This window comes from Vipera ursinii, assembly GCF_947247035.1.
Source record: "Vipera ursinii genome assembly, chromosome: 15".
Classification (NCBI taxonomy): Eukaryota; Metazoa; Chordata; class Lepidosauria; order Squamata; family Viperidae; genus Vipera; species Vipera ursinii.
The window spans coordinates 4,856,189-4,873,840 of record NC_139528.1 but is presented as its reverse complement, the minus strand read 5'-3'; the positions used below and the strand labels follow the sequence as shown (position 1 = coordinate 4,873,840).

Genomic DNA, 17,652 nt, shown 5'->3' with positions numbered 1-17,652 from the left:
CATCTCCCAGAATTCCCCAGCCAGTATGATTTAAAGTGGTTGGACTTCAACTCCCAGGATTCCCCAGCCAGCATGCTTTAAGAGGGGGGGGATGTTCCCCTCTCTCAGCCTAACCCAGGGCATCTTCAAACTTGGCAACTTTAACATTTGTGGACTTCAACTCCCAGAAAGTTGCCACGTTTGAAGACCCCTGGCCTAACCCACCTTGCGGGATGGTGGTGGGGCCGCTACAAGGAAGCTCCTTATGTATGCCACCTTGAGTTGTATAAAATAAAGGCAAGAGACAAATCTCAGACCGAACACAAATAAGAGACCCACACAATATAATGGATATATATATATGTATATATATCTCTGTGTTAGCAACAGCAAAGCTCTCCTGGGCCCCCACCGATCCAAACACGGATCTAGGCTGGGTTCACACAATGCGCTTAAACCTGGGTTCAAGAAGAAACCGCAACGGCAGTGTGCAGATCGCCTACAAGTGCCCAAGCAACGGATTTTCGATTCGAACTTCCTCTGTCGATTCATACCCTGTTTGAAGATAATCGGCTGGCTTTCCTAGGCCTTGCACCCCAAAACGACCCAGTCCCAGCTATCCCGGGTTGGTGCAAACCTCTGCTTCTCGGAGCAGCGAAGATGGGTTCTAGACGGGAAGGGAACGACCGGGCCATGAGGAGGGGTGAGGATGGGGAGGCAGACCGAGGAGAATCTGCCTCCCCAAATTGGAATCCAACATCCCCCCCCCCAAATGCTCGGACCGGGAAGAGGTGGATGGCCGTCTGGCCGATGCACAGTCTAATACAATCAAATGACGAGATTGAGCGGTCCACGGTGGCCAACGGAGCCCGTGGTTTTTTCTCTGTCTCCCCACGCCTTTCCAGCTCAATCGAGGGGTCCCTGGAAAATGAGCCGGACGAAACCCTGCTGGCCGGTCAGCCAAGTGCCGCAAAAGGGGCAGGCAGCGTGGAAGGCGTGGGTGCCGTGCGGCAGTGGGATCTGTGACCAGTACTGGACAGTCTTAGCAGAGCAGACGTGGCCGCAGGGGCAGAAGGCGTGGGTGGGCCGTCCGGCGTCCAGATACAACCCGGCCTCGCAGCCCAGCCAGAGAGGCACATAAGGGCCCAGCCGCCGGCACATAGGGCATTCGCGCTCCAAGCCCCCTTTCTCTTTACGGAACCCCCAGTTGTGAAAACCGTGGACGTGGCCGCAGTTGACGTAGACCCAAGGCTGCTGTTTCTCCACCACGCCCCGCTGGGCCAGGCTGGGGAAAGCCAGGGTGCTGAAGCCCACCGGGCACTGGGGCCGGGCGGCGTTGATTTCTTGGCGCAGCACCTCCAGCTGTTGCAAAGTTGGGGTGCGCAGGAGCCCCTCCGAGGTGCGCCAGAGGAGCGTGGCCCCGCACAGGTCGATGAGGGAGCCGTCCTGGAGAACGTTGGACTCCGTTTCCACCTGGCAAAGGGGGGGGGGGAAGAGAGATTAGCACATGCCATGGCCACATTTGATGCACCAAAGAGTTTAAAGGAGAGGCTCCCGCCACGCTTATGCCCTGGACTGACTGGATATAGTCCTCAACTTACAACAGTTCATTTAGTGACTATAACTTAGATATAAATTTGTCTGAATCATTGTATTGCATTGCATTGCATTCCTCTCCACTCTCCACTCGTCCATTCTTATCTTATCCTACTACAGTATTATTCTATTCTATTCCATTCCATTCCATTCCATTCTCTATTCTATTCTATTCTATTCTATTCTATTCTATTCTATTCTATTCTATTCTATTCTATTCTATTCTATTCTATTCTATTCTATTCTATTCTATTCTATTCTATTCTCTATTCTCTATTCTCTATTTTCTTCCATTCCATTCCATTCCATTATTCTATTCTATTCTATTCTATTCTATTCTATTCTATTCTATTCTATTCTATTCTATTCTATTCTATTCTATTCTATTCTATTCTATTCCATTCCATTCCATTCCATTCCATTCCATTCTCTATTCTATTCTATTCCATTCTATTCCATCCCATCCCATCCCATCCCATCCCATCCCATCCCATCCCATCCCATTCCCACTGCAATATTATTCTATTCTAGTATTATTCTATTCTATTCTTCTTTCTCTTTTCTGGTTCTTTTCTACTCGAGTCACAGTCCGCTCTTGGCCGGCCGGCCCCATGGAGTTGCCAACCTACCAGCTTTCCCCTCTGCTGTGCTGAGCGACTGTCCCGCAGGGCATAGACGTTCCCGCACACCGAGATCTCCCGCCAGACCCCCGGGGTGGAGTCTTCGCTGAAACCGCCGTTGGGGTGCATCACCAGCACACCGTTGGTGGTCAAGCCATCCATGAGCCCGTCGGGAGTCCTCCATTTCGCAGCTCGCTCCTGCCAACGAGAGAAGCGGCATCAAGGTCTGGTTTTAACGGCCAGGCGGGCCGCTGCTCCCTCCCTCAAACCCGACTCCAGACAGTCCTCGACTTACAATCGTTCGTTTAGCGACTGTATGAAGTTATCACGCATTCAAACCTTCCCACTGCCACACATGAGAATATTTTGGTTTTAAATTTGGGGACTTGGCAACCGGCATATATTTATGACGTCACAGCGTCCCGCTGTAAGATGGAGCACCAGAGGGAAGGACGAGAAACAATAGTTGGAATACTGACCAAAGAGAGAAGCAACCTGGAATTAAGGAGAAACGTCCTGACAGTGAGAACAATCAACCAGTGGAACTGCTTGCCTCCAGAAATCGTGGGCGCTCCATCCCTGGAGATTTTTTAGAAGAGACTGGACACTCCCTTGTTTGAGATGGTATAGGTTCTCCTGCTTAAGCAGGGGGCTGGACTAGAAGACCTCCAAGGTCCCTTCCAGCTTCTATTCTATTCTATTCTATTCTATTCTATTCTATTCTATTCTATTCTATTCTATTCTATTCTAATAATAATAATAATAATAATAATAATAATAATAATAATAATAATAATATAAAGTTGGAAGGGACCTTGGAGGTCATCTAGTCCAACCCCCTGCTCAGGCAGGAAACCCTATACCATTTCAGGCAAATGGCTGTCCAGTCTCTTATTCTATTCTATTCTACTCTACTCTACTCTACTCTACTCTACTCTACTCTACTCTACTCTACTCTACTCTACTCTACTCTATTCTATTCTATTCTATTCTATTCTATTCTATTCTATTCTATTCTATTCTATTCTATTCTATTCTTCCATTCCATTCCATTCCATAATTTACTTTACAAATGTTTTTCTTAGCAGCAAAAATATTGGTCTCCATTGCAGTCCTAAGTCAAGGAATAACTTGTATGCTGTCTTCCATTGTGGTAACTCAGAAAAGGGATCCATTCAGGAAGTGTGGTTAACGTATTGTGCGAATGCAACTATGCCAACATGAATACACAGGTGTGCGCCCGTGCACACAACATACGCACACAGATGCACACACACACACACACACACACACACACACACAGCTGCTCGGTGACTCACTCACTCCAAGGAAAATGTTGCGGGAAGCGTCGAAACCAGCAGCGTAAATCCGGGCGGTGTACGGAGGGCTCCTTTCACAGATGACGCGGCAGGCAAAGCGGGAGATGGTACTTTGGGCCGTCTGTCCATCCACGGAGGAGTTTGTCCCCGGCGTGGTGTCGGTCACCACAAAATCGATCATGCTCTCCGTCGAGCGGCCAATCTGGGAACAGAGAGATGGGGCAGGGAGACGCGATCAAGGACTAAAACTTTAAACAAGGACTGAGCGTTTTTCCTTGAAGACCCAACTGGTCATTTCTCCCTTCTTTCCAAAACACCGATTTTTATTTTCCTCCAGTGGTCAAGGTAAGATGAGCACGGCAGGACACAGACAAACCCGCCAGGTAGCCTCAACGACCCTCTCAAAGAAGGCAAACGACCAGCGGTCTGCAAGCAGTATAAATCCTTCCCTTCCCCACCATCCAGTCAGAGTTGAAGAAGCTCCTCGGAGGAGAAGCGAAAAGCCTTCAAAGAAAAGCTAGGAAGTCCAGTTGCCTCCCGGAAAAGCGCCTTTCGGACAATTTCGAACTGTTAGGTTAGCAGGAGCTGAGGCGAAGACGGGAACTCGCCCCCGTGATGTGGTGCTGGGGTCTCGAACCCGGACAGCCGACAAACCCAGCCTCTTTAACCACTAAGCCTCTGTGCCACCCGGTCTACTGTGAATCTCGTGCCCCCCAAAATTTGCCTTTTATAGGGCCTAAACAGCTTCCCCTTGGTCTGTCCTCCATCAGGTCACCTCTGGAGGGCCCGCAAAGGTGTTCTCTCCCTCCGCCGGACACGTTAAGTACCTGGAACATGTCCGTCTCACCATCTTGAGTGTATTCAACAATGACCGAATGGCTTCGCGAAAGTGTGTAGGAGATACTGTGTTGACCTCTCTCGCTCAACGCCTGTCAGACCAGACAAGTAAAAAAAAAATTAGCGAGTCCTCGTAGTACGACCACACGCGTGGACAGAATTTCCCTTGCTAAGCGAGGCGGGTGTTTAAAAGCGAATCCCGGCCAGTTTCACAACTGCAAACCGGGGTCTCAACTTACTTTGGACATAAGTGGGGTGGAGATATGGTGGATAATGTCAGGCTTGACCCCGTTGGGTTTGGGTCGCTTGTAGAGGGCCAGACGGCTCCGGTGACGTCCCTTGTCTCCGTTAGCCAGAGAGCCATTGTACCTGCATTGTGGGAGAGACAGAGTAACAGAATCACAGAGTCGGAAGGGACCTTGGAGGTCATCTAGTCCAACCCCGGTGCTCAAGCAGAGAGACCCTATTACCATTCCAGGCAAATGGCTCTCCAGTCTTTCCTTAAAAGCCTCCAGGGATGGAGCAGGCACAACTTCTGGTGGCAAGCTGTTCCACGGGTTAACTGTCCTCACTGTCAGGAAGTTTCTCCTTAGTTCCAGGTTGCTTCTCTCCTTGACTAGTTTCCATCCATTGCTTCTTGTCCTGCCTTCGGGCGCTTTGGAGAATAAGTTGACCCCCCCTCTTCTTTGTGGCAGCCCCTCAAATACTGGAAAACTGCTAATATGTCACACACGTACCCCAGTCCTTCCTTTTCGTTAGGTTAGACCAGGGGTAGGCAACCTCGGCTCTTTTATGACTCATGGACTTCAACTCCCAGAATTCCTGAGTCAGCTATGCTGACTCAGGAATTCTGGGAGTTGAAGTCCATGAGTCATAAAAGAGCCGAGGTTGCCTACAGTTGACTCAGGAATTCTGGGAGTTGAAGTCCATGAGTCATAAAAGAGCCAAGGTTGCCTACAGCTGACACAGGAATTCTGGGAGTTGAAGTCCATGAGTCATAAAAGAGCCAAGGTTGCCTACAGCTGACACAGGAATTCTGGGAGTTGAAGTCCATGAGTCATAAAAGAGCTGAGGTTGCCTACAGCTGACTCAGGAATTCTGGGAGTTGAAGTCCATTCTGGGAGTTGAAGTCCATGAGTCATAAAAGAGCCGAGGTTGCCTACAGCTGACTCAGGAATTCTGGGAGTTGAAGTCTATGAGTCATAAAAGAGCCGAGGTTGCCTACAGCTGACTCAGGAATTCTGGGAGTTGAAGTCCATGAGTCATAAAAGAGCCGAGGTTGCCTACAGCTGACTCAGGAATTCTGGGAGTTGAAGTCCATGAGTCATAAAAGAGCCGAGGTTGCCTACCCCTGGGTTAGACCTATTCCCAGTTCCTACAACTCTTCGCTTTACCCTCCAGTCACTTAAAACCTAGGGAAAAAAAATTAGCAATAATGGCTTGACTTACCCCAGGACAATCAACTCCCCGTACTTCACCGGTTTTTTGGTTAAGAGGAGACTGTCCCCTGCCAAAGGATAAAAACGCCCATTCTGGGCACAGGTGCGTCGCAGATCAAGCGAATGCGAACTCACAGCTTCAGCGCTTCCTTCTAGCACCATCCTAGGGAGGGAAAAAAATAAAGGGGATGTTGTGTGAATCGGGAGGAGAATGCAGGTATTTTAACCAGAAGTGCAGGGGGACAAAACTTCCTTTTGCTTGAATTCTGGCTGCAGTTCGAGTCTGGCAAAGGTCCAGTTTGGCGCGGAGAAAAGAGAACAAAGGAAGGAAGGCGGTTTGCAAATTCGCAAGGTGAATTTTGGCAATCGTGCAGAAGTGATGCGACACTGTTTTCTTTTAAGGCAGGTTTTTTTTTAAAAAAAAAATATTAAAAACTAGCTGAGTCTGTGGTTTTGGTCATCCTGTTTATACAGGACTGAAGGCCTGTCTGGATCAGGATGCGTTTCTTGACTTTAAGATGGGTGGACTTCAATTCCCAGAATTCCCCAGCCAGCTTGCTTTGAAATGGCTGGGGAATGCTGGGAGTTGAGGTCCACCCATTTTAAAGCTGTCAAGGTGGAGAAGTAACTGACTTGGACCCTGGAAATAAGTTTTTGGACTTCCCAATCCGATTTTTCTGGTGGTCTTCCATCCAAATATTAACCAGGTTTGGCCTGGTTTAGCAACCCAGGATTAGCCAAGGTGAGATGTTAGTCTTGTTAGATCCTAAGCACTTCTATCTTAGCACAGCAGAAGACGTAGTTTGTCCTTGCCCAACAACACCCCTGGAAGGTAGGCTGTGAGAGAGGTATTGCCCCAGAATCCCCCCCACCCCGCCAAACAGGGATGTTCGTAGCTGTGGGAGGATTTGAACTCAGGCCTTATCCTCACCTAGCTTGGCATCTTTCTGAATGCAAAACCCGGATAGTTTGAATCCAAACCTCATCGGATCATCCCCAACTTGCAACTGTCCATTTAGCGAACCCTTCCAAATTGGCAACAACAGCGCTGGAAAAAAGGTGACTCACCATCAGTCCTCGCACTTACGACCGTCACAGCATTCCCCACACAGTCACGTGATCAAAACATTCGGGCCTTTGGGCATCCTGTGATCTTTCCCTCCGACAAGCAAAATCATCGGGGGACCCTAACCCTAACCCTCACCCACTGCGTCATTCACACGACAACCGGCCACGATTCGCTTAACAACCATGGCAAAAAAATAAATAAAAATAAAAATCATAAAATCAGGCGCACCTGACGTAACCACCGCCTTGCTTAGCGACAGAAATTCTGGCCCCATCTGTGGTCGTAAGACGAGGCTATATCCGCTGAGCTGGACCGAAATTTACTCCCCGGGATTCAAAGAGCAGCTCGGCCTAGCTTGGTGCTCTAGACATGCTCAGAAGCCCACCAAGAGCGGACGCCCTGTCACCACCAAGCCATTCTTCCCTTCTGTGCATGGCTTTGTTGTTTTGCCAGATTGAATTTTTTTCTTTTCTCCCCCCCCCCAAGGATTGTAAACACATTTAGAATCTCCGGCTTCAAAGGGTTCTTCCCAGTCCTGAAAGTTGCCATGGCGACAGTCCTAAACTACCTCCGCGCTGTTACTACGGCAGCATTTCAGATATTTAATGCCTCTCTGTTGCCAAGGCAACATCCTCTTTTCCATCCTGGTCCCCACCAGAAAAGGAAGCAAGTTAGAGCCTTCAAAACATTTTTTTTTAAAAAATAAAATAAGAATAAATAAATAAATAAATTCAACCACCTCCTTTTTCCCGGATCTTGGCTTACTTTGCCAAAACCTGCATCTTTTTTTTCCCCCCTGGGTTCACACGACCTAAAGCAGAGAAGGTTAGGCAACCCAGCAAAAGATCTAAAGGGCTTTGCATTCACACAGACAAAAGCTGGAGAGATTGGACCTGGGTGTTTTATATTATTTACTTTATTGTATTTTTTTTTTGTCCTGGCTTTGAGTATAATGTGAACAAGGCTGCTTGGATTGCTGGTGCTTTGCGACGGGTTGCCGTTCTGAATGAAGGCTGAATTCAGGCACACAACGGCAGGTTGTGTGGACCCAGCTGCGGTGTGCCCTCCACACGTGCAGAAGAAGAAAAAATTCCATCTTTCCCTAACCCCAAGTCTAAGAAAACAGAATGTGGATTTTGCAAAGGGCCACACTTTTTTGCATTTACACCCCTCCCACCCCAATCTGGAACACAACAAGAACACACAGAATGTAAATGGCTTTGCACCAGCTAGTTGATTTTAGTCACTCAATTTTTTTTCTGCACAGATTGCAGAATACAGAGAAAATATCAACATCTGTCTCACATACTTAATTTCGTTGTGAGTTACACAATGACAATAAGGCTATTCTATTCTATTCTATGCCGTAATTCTATTCTATTCTATTCTATTCTATTCTATTCTATTCTATTCTATTCTATTCTATTCTATTCTATTCTATTCTATTCTATATTTTCTATTCTATTCTATTCTTATTTCTATTCTATTCTATTCTATTCTATTCTATTCTATTCTATTCTATTCTATTCTATTCTATTCTATATTCTATTCTATTTTTCAGGGGGGGGGAAACACAGCCACAAAGCAACCGACCCAAACCTTCATTGTTTGTTTCCTAGGATCCTGAACTTAGTTTGTTCTTATTACCTTTTGATTTACAGATCCCCAAATTGGTAGCTGGGCCTTTCCTTAACATTAGACTCACGTGTCTATTTTGCAGCTGCAAAATTTCTCCCTGCCAACAATCACCGCCCCCACCAAGGCTGGGTTGCAAAGATCTTTCCTCCCCCACACCAAAAAAAAAAGATTTATTTTATCATCATCCATTGGAGAGAAACTCCCATTCTGGCTAATGGTCAATTATTCAAAAGGTTAACTGCATTCCCTTTAAAAAGTAAAGGTATCTCCCCTGAAAATCAAAATATTCTTTCTCTTTCTTTCTTTCTTTCTTTCTTTCTTTCTTTCTTTCTTTCTTTCTTTCTTTCTTTCTTTCTTTCTCTTTCCTTCCTTCCTTCCTTCCTTCCTTCCTTCCTTCCTTCCTTCCTTCCTTCCTTCCTTCCTTCCTGTCTGTCCGTCCATCTTATTTATTAAGTTCTAAATGGGGGCTTAAGCAAACCTGTCTTTCTAGATGTGTGGACTTCAAACCCCTTAGAATTCTGGGAAATGATGTCAACCCATCTGGGGAATTCTGGGGGATAAACATCTTGGCGAGACAGCCAAGTCAGGGAAGTTAAAAGTCAAAAAATAAACAAGGCTTCTATATATACATCCAACACTGAGATTCTAACATCAGATTTGTAATCATATATTGTGCTTAGACCATGGTTAGTTAGGCATGGCTGTTGAATAAAGCACAGTTGACTCAGTCCTCACAATACACAACACCCTAAACCTGGATTCATAGTCCATAATAACTGGGATTCTGGCTGCTGGGCTGAGCAAAATCATTAAATTACCACACATTATGCAAATCACACCAATAATTCCAGCCAAATAAAACCTCCTCCACCCAGATTAATAGCTACTGAGTCATACTAATGTTTTCCAAACATGAAAAGCAAAAGCTAGATAGATTATCACGACCTATTTACCAATAGTTTACTTAATTGTGGTTTATGGAATTAATCTAGCATTCTGGTTTGGGATTATGTGCTACAGCATCCACTAACCGCAGAAGCTAAATTTGCACAATTCTTCAACCCGTGGTTCTCAATCTTTCTGAATCTACAGCACAATACTGAATATAATCTTAATTCTGGGGCACCCCAGAAAATTACTAATCATATAGATGTATTTTTCAACCTGTAAGACATACTTTGAGGGGATGTTATGCATAAAAATAAAAAATAAATAAAAAAATGTTATGCATCTTCTAAGAATACCAGCCCTGTACTGAAGACAAGTAGTCTCAACTTATCCGTTTGTTTAGCGACCGTTTGAAGTTACGACAGCCCTGAAAAATGTGACTTAGGACCATTTTTCACACTTACGAACGTTGCAGCGTTTCCCCCCCCCATGGTCACGTGATCGAAATTCAGAGGCTTGACAACTGTCTCATATTTATGACGGTCGCAGCGTCCCGCGGTCACGTGATCTCCTTTTGCGACCTTCTGCCAAGCAGTCAGTGGGGAAAGCCGGATTCACTTCACAACCACATTACTAACTTAACTGCAGTGATTCACTTAAGAACGGTGGCAAGAAAGGTCGTAAAACGGGGCAAATTCACTTAACGTCCATCTCACTTAGCAACAGAAAATTTTGGGCTCAATTCTGGTTGTAAATTGAGGACCACCTGTCTCCAGAAGTGGTGAATGCTCCAACACTAGGAGTTTTTTAAGAAGAGACTGGACAGCCATTTGTCTGAAATGGTATAGGGTTTCCTGCCTGAGCAGGGGGTTGGACTAGATGACCTCCAAGGTCCCTTCCATCTGTTATTCTGTTCTTCCTTCCTTCCTTCCTTCCTTCCTTCCTTCCTTCCTTCCTTCCTTCCTTCCTTCCTTCCTTCCTCCTCCAACACTAGGAGTTTTTAAGAAGAGACTGGACAGCCATTTGTCTGAAATGGTATAGGGTTTCCTGCCTGAGCAGGGGGTTGGACTAGATGACCTCCAAGGTCCCTTCCAACTTTTATTATTATTATTATTATTATTATTATTATTATTATTATTATTATTATTATTGTTGTTGTTGTTGTTGTTGTTATTATATCATCATTATTATCATTATAGAAGATATACATAATACAAAGAAAAAACCCATCAAAAGTCTCCTGGCACACTGCATACAAGCCCACGGCACACCTGTGTGCTGCGAGAAGCTGGTTAAGAATCACTACTTTAGATTACCTGGGCCGGCAAGTTGTTTAGGGTATCGTGAGAACCCAGCCAACAAGGGATCAGAAAGGAATCTAAAAATCGGCTGCACACAAGCCTGTTTTCCTGTTTGCATCATCACTTGCAATTTTACCTGTTCTTCAAGCCTCCGACGCTTTCCAAACTCTCGCAAAAGATGAAGAAAAAATATAGATAAATGTTTGCCTTGATTGCAAACTGATTGCCTTTTTTGCCCTTTTCCCCACTGTTAACAATCACCCCAGGCCACACAATCTGCACGTGAGGATAGGTTGGGCTTCCGTGCAAATGCATTTGGAGGCAAGGATTTATTTTCTTTCTCTCCCTCCAAATCAATTTAGAGACAGGCAATTTTTTCTTCCTTTCTTAGGATCTAGGATGAGCATCAATTTTGGGGAACTGAAGGTTTGTAGGAACTCTGGTTTGTGGGGATTAAGGGAACCCCCAAATTAGGAAAAAAATAAACCCCAAACGAAGCTGTCTAGAAAAGCCTGAACAGAAGGACTTTTAAAAATATTTTCTACCTAGCAAAGGGACCCCGGAAGTTTTTAATTGAAGCAGAGACATCTTAGTTTGCATGGATGTACAGATTAAAATTCCCGAATGAAATCTATCCGGCTCCAGAATAAAATTCCCAAATGAAATCTATCAGGTGCTCACTCAGAGTTCAAAAAGGACTCCATGACACCTAATCCGTCCATCGGATCAATCAGTCATCAATCAACCATTCAAATGTATAAAGTAGCCACGAAAATAAAAATGCTCTAAAGCATGTGCAGAATATATTTCCAAGGAGCCTGTAAAGCTTCAAGAGAGATTCTGTGTTCTTTCTAAAAAGCAAATAAAACAAACCTTTTCTACCTGAGTTGATTTTGCTGCTGGAAAAAAAAACCAAAAAAAATAATCAAATCTGATTAGCATTTGAATGGAAGACCAACAGGTAAAGCCAAATGGGGAAGTCAAAGAAACACAAAAACAGTGGGGGCGGGAGGGGGGGAAAGAAAGCAAAGATCACCCTGTTTCCTACTGTGCCGAAAATTAAAAGAAAATTAAAAACCCACCCAATCAGGAAAAGGAGGGTGCCAGCAACAGACAGATGGGAGAATCCGGCTCAGGGTTCAAGGCTTAAATTTGGTTCTCCAGGGCTGCTAAGAGACGACCTGTCTGGATCAGACCTGAGATGGCTGGTCCACCACTAGCCAGCGTGTTTATCCCAGTCTTGAAATCCCGCCGCTGACCTCACGGCATCCCTTGACCCAGGTCAGGCTACCCGTAAACAGGTGCATTCACACAACCAGCCAAGTTCGCTTGGGTCAAAGGAGACTTTGCAAACCCAGCCCATTTGTTGAGCCCAAGGCGGTGGTCTTTTTTTTGGCAAGTCAGAAAATGGATGGTTCTACCAGCTGTGTGAACGCAGCCCGGGGGAGGGGGGAACTTTTAAGGGAACCGTCCAGATTTGGGGAAGGGGAGGGCGGCTGTGGGGATAGGGAGGAAGGGGCTGGATTGGGGGACTGACCCTTGCAATTAATCCGGGGGGGGGTCTCTTTCCGGCGCCCATGATCCCAGAAGTAAACATAAGACAAACCCATGGGTTTTTGGAGGATCGAGGGAGGGAAAGGCGGGGAGGGCTGAAATGGGGGGGGGCTCAAAATATTGGGGCGCTTGAGGGAAGCATCCAGGGTCCCCTGGAGGGATTTGGGGTGCCCGGCATGAAAAGGCAGCAGGAGAAGAAATTCAGACTCATCACGCACAGCGTCCCTTTTTTTTGAGGGGGGGGATGTAAATGGATGTTAGGTTTAGTAATTCTTGGCCAAGCAGGACAGTTTGAGGAGGGGGGGGGAGAGGAGAGCAGCTGGGATCCTGGGGAGCAGGCAGCGATCCGGAAGCCCCCTCGGACATCTAGAGAGACGGTCCCCCTTCCCCAATATTGGGGGGCAGAAATGGGGTGGGGTGTTTTTTTTAGGAAAATGCCTGTTTCCTTCACCCACCCACCCCCGTCAGATTCAGGGACCAACCGGCGGCCCAGGAGAGCTGTAATGGGTGGGTGGGTGACCCTCTGCGGAAAGGGGGGGGAGTTGGGGTGCCGGGGAGGGGGGGAGGTTGCAGAGCCCCCCAGAATTTCATAAGGTCCGGGATTAGGAAGAGGGGGGGGAGAACCCAGCTGTGCCAGGCTGCCCCTCCCCCTCCCCCCCTCCCCAATAGGGTTATGGGGGGGTCTGCCGCCCCAGCTTCGCCCGCCTCTTCCCTCCCCCCCCGCCACCCCCCCCCGCGCCTCCCAGCCCCCCCCCTTTTCTCCCCTGCGGCGGGTCCTCACTCAGCATCCGCCGCTGGCGTCGGATGGAGACCCCACCATCGAGCTCGGTGGCCGCGGCTGCTTCTCCAACGCCGGGCGGGATCGCAGATTCATCGCCTCCCCCACAGCCCCCCCCCACCCCGCCCGCCCTGCCACGCTCCGCTCCCGGCGATGCGAGTCTGCAATCCACGCAGCCGCCGCCGCGTCCCCCCCCCTCCCGCGCTCCGTGAAAGCAGGGAAGAAAGGGGGGGACCTGCCCGCGCCCTCCCGCTCCCTCCCCCCCCTCCATCCGGGAAGGAGATGGGGCTGGTGGGCTTCCTTGGCGGGGGGGGGGGGGAAAGTCAGTCTGTCCATCCGTCCATTAAAGGAGGGGGTGTCTGTCTGTCTGATCTATCTCTATATGGATTTATCCATCCGTCTATCAAAGAGAAGGTACCCATCCATCCATCCATCCATCCAAGGAGGATGCATCTATCTCTCTTGTTTACCTAATCTTATCTATCTACCATCTACATCCATATCTATCTATCTATCTATCTATCTATCTATCTATCTATCTATCTATCTATCTATCTATCTATCTATCTATCATCTATCCATCTATCTATCATCTATCTATCTATCTATCTATCTATCTATCTATCTATCTATCTATCTATCTATCATCTATCCATCTATCTACCTACCAGTATCTATATCTGTGTCTGTCTGTCTGTCTGACTGTCTGTCTGTCTCTGTCTGTCTATCTATCTATCTATCTATCTATCTATCTATCTATCTATCTATCTATCTATCTATCTATCGTTATCTACCTACTGATATCTATGTTTGTTTGTCTGTCTGTCTATCAATCAATCAATCATCTATCTACCTACTGATATCTATGTCTGTCTGTCTGTCCGTCCGTCCATCCATCCACCTACCTACCAGTATCTATATCTATCTGTCTGTCTGTCTGTCTGTCTGTCTGTCTGTCTGTCTATCTATCTATCTATCTATCTATCTATCTATCTATCTATCTATCTATCGTTATCTACCTACTGATATCTATGTCTGTTTGTCTGTCTATCAATCAATCATCTATCTACCTACTGATATCTATATCTGTCTGTCTGTCTCTGTCTGTCTGTCTGTCTGTCTGTCTGTCTGTCTGTCTGTCTGTCTACCTACCTACCTACCTACCTACCTACCTACCTACCTACCTACCTACCTATCTATCTATCTATCTATCTATCTATCTATCTATCTATCTATCTATCTATCTATCTATCTATCTATCTTCCCCCTTGAATGGACGGATGGATGATGGATAGAATATGTAGTCTTCTTTCCCTGGGGATGAATAAAATAACACAGACTTGTGAATATGCACAGACATGCACACCCATTTTCAATGTTCTTGGAACACCTAGAACGACCGTCCAAAAATGTGTTTCTCTGGAGGGGGCTGGATTTCATTTCATTTCAAAAAGCTCCCTGCAACTCCCCATTTCTCCTTGGCCAGCTCTCCAATTAGCTGATGTGAAATAATCCCCAAAGGAACAAAAGGATACATTTGCTGGGTTGGCATCACCCAAAGGTTGGGAAATGGCATTGGGAATCGACCCTTTGTGTGTTTGTGAGTCTGTGTGTTTGTTTGTGTTTCTGTGTGTGTGTGTGTGTGAGTGAGTGAGGCCTTCCCTGTGGCTTAGTGAGGGGGGTTAGTTGAATTGGTCCTGAAAGTTCACATTGGTTAGTTCCCAGAATTCTCAAGACCTTGCTGGAAGGGACCAGGAGGATTATGGGAACTGAACTGAACTGGCTGGCCAATCCTGGGGAATTCTGGGAGATGACGTGCAGCCATCTGAAAGCAGGCTGGCTAGGGAATCCTGGGAGTTGACATGTCCATCTTAAAGCCTACTGGCTGGGGAATTCTGGGAGTTGTAGTGCAGCCCTCTTAAAGCTGTTGAGATTGGGAAATACTGGGTCAGGGGTGTCAAACTGCTGGCTTGCGGTCTGGTTCCATCCTGGCAAAACTGTGCCCACCCCATTGCTGGCAATGGAAAAAAAAAGTTGTGATACGTCTCGACACGTCACACGACGTTGCGAGTTTGACACCCCTGCACGAGGTTATAGAAGCACAACCTTGCAAACTTGAGTGTAGTTTTGCTTCCGTGCACACTGCAGGGAATTAAGGCAACGTCCCTTGAACCGTTTCCTGTTTTTCAAGCCATAAAACATGGTTTGCTAACTTGTCTTTCTAGTTTCCGCAAAGTCCTCTCTCTGACTCTCTAAATAAAAAAAAGATCAGGGTGCATTGGACCTTATTCCCATCATTTCAGCCCTGCTACCATTGATCAGGGTCTTTTGAATGCACAAGCTCTTAGGACAAGTTATTCTCCAAAGCGCCCAAAGGCAGGACAAGAAGCAACGGATGGAAACTCATCAAAGAGAGAAGCAACCTGGAATTAAGGAGAAACTTCCTGACAGTGAGAACAATTAACCAGTGGAACAATCCACCTCCAGAAGCGGTGAATGCTCCAACGCTGGAAGTTTTTAAGAAGAGACTGGACAGCCATTTGTCTGAAAACGGTATATAGGGTTTCCTGCCTGAGCAGGGGGTTGGACTAGATGACCTCCAAGGTCCCTTCCAACTCTATTATTTATTTATTTATTTATTTATTTATTTATTTATTTATTTATTTATTTATTTATTAAATTTTTATACCGCCCTTCTCCCGAAGGACTCAGGGCGGTGTACAGGGCAATAAATATCAAAATGTAAATACAAACGTTAAAAAAGAGATTAAAAGAATTAAATAATTATGCCCAATAATACAATACTAAAAGTGTGTTTAAAACTAAATCCAACCCCAAACCCATCAGACCAGGCCAGATGGTTCAAATAAAGCCCCCCCCTAAAATAAAAGGCAAAAGAGGATGTTGGAAGTGATTGCTGTAGTGGCCACCCTTTTGGGGTGTGTTTAGGTGTGTCCATCCTTCTGTTCTCCTCCTCCTCTTCCAGCTGCCAGATGGACGGATGGTCAAACTTGGGGGGGGAACGCTTTGAAGCCCCCGAAGTGCTGTTCCAGCCTCACCTCGTCAACGTGGAAGGGATGGGGATGGCTGAGCTACTGTTCCAACACCATCCAAGCATCTGCTGTGGATACTCGGTAAGAGGAGTTTCTCAAATTTGGCGACTCTTTTAAGATGGGTGGACTTCCATTCCCAGAAATCCCCAGCCAGCACGGCTGGCTAAGGAATTGTGGGAGTTGAAAGCCATGGGGGTACTCTGGGAGTTTTATTTTTTACTTTAACAAATGTAATAACATTAAACGGGAGTTGGCCTCTGAAACCATGCTGGCTAGGGAATTGTGGGAGTTGAAGTCGAGAGCTCTTAAAACGGGCTAGATGGGGAATTGCGGGAGTTTATTTGTTGTATTGAACAAATTTAATAAAACTAGAGGGGAGTTGGCATCTTAAAGTATGTTGGATGGGGAATCCCGGGGGTTGACGTCCACCCTTCTTAAAGCATGCCAGCTGGGGGATTCTGGGAATTGAAGTCCCCCCATCTTAAAGCATGCTGGCTGGAGGATTCTGGAAATTGAAGTCCCCCTATCTTAAAGTATGCTGGCTAGGGGATTCTGGGAATTGAAGTTCCCTCCCATCTTAAAGCATGCTGGCTGGGGGATTCTGGGAGTTCATTTTCATACATTTTATTAAACAGATTTAATAAAGTTAAACGGGAGTTGCCATTAAACGCTAAACAACGAACCAAGCATTTACGACGGGGGCAGCATCCCGGGGTCATAGGATTCCCCCTTTTGCGACCTTCTGACAAGCAAAATTCACTTGACTGCGTGCGACTAATTTAACCACGGCAGCATTTCGGTTGGCAACGAATGTCGTAAAAACAGGGCAAAATGCAGTTTTTCTTCACTTAGCAACGCACATTTTGGGTTAGGCTCAACTGCGGCCGTACGTCGAGGACTACCTGTACAAAATAAAGCCAAGCTGGAAAAACGGAGACAATCAGCAAGTTTGTTTTTTTTTTAAATAGGTTAACTTTTTCTGACCGGTTTTTCCGGAGGGCGGGAAAAAGCCTGGCTTGCAAAAAAAAAAAAAAAAAAGGGGTGTGTGTGTGTGTCAATGAAAGCTGCATTTGTAGTTGGCTGTAGTTTTAATCCGGCCGATTTCTTTCTGCCTGTGTGGTTAAGCATCGGTTGCAACGCCAGCCGGTTGGGCTAGTAGTTGATGACTCAGTGTGTTTGTGAACTTGGCAAAGGGGCTGAACCACAAAGCAGGTTGAACGTGTTGTACTAATGGAGTTGTTACTCCCTAACACGCTGGGGAAAAAACCTCCAATTTTACGTCGGCTCAAATTGCTTGATTAAAAAGAGAGTAGGCCCATTAGAACCGCTGTAACACAGTCCTCGACTTACAACAGTTCGTTTAGTAACCAGATCAAATACAGCGGCACTGAAAGAAGGGGCTTACGACCACTTTCCACACTTTACAACCGTTGCAGCGTTTCCAGGCTGACGTGATCAAAATTCAGACCCTTGGCGCCTGACTCATACTTATGACGGTCGCCGTCTGCCGGGGTCCCCTTTCGCAACCTTCGGACAGGCAAAGTCAACGGGGGAAGAAGCCAGACTCGCTGAACAACCGTG

At 46.5% G+C, this 17,652-nt stretch overlaps 1 protein-coding gene across 1 annotated transcript; it reads right to left on the bottom strand.

The window, feature by feature from the left end:
- Window positions 1-387: 387 nt before the first annotated feature.
- Window positions 388-5,969, bottom strand: PELI3 (pellino E3 ubiquitin protein ligase family member 3). The gene is made up of 6 exons (XM_083374811.1): window positions 5,801-5,969; window positions 4,591-4,720; window positions 4,342-4,443; window positions 3,519-3,716; window positions 2,205-2,393; window positions 388-1,452 (listed from the first exon to the last, which is right to left on the bottom strand). The coding sequence occupies exons 1-6, from the start codon at window positions 5,950-5,952 to the stop codon at window positions 886-888; spliced, it is 1,338 nt and encodes a 445-aa protein (XP_083230937.1). The 5' UTR covers window positions 5,953-5,969; the 3' UTR covers window positions 388-885.
- Window positions 5,970-17,652: the final 11,683 nt, after the last annotated feature.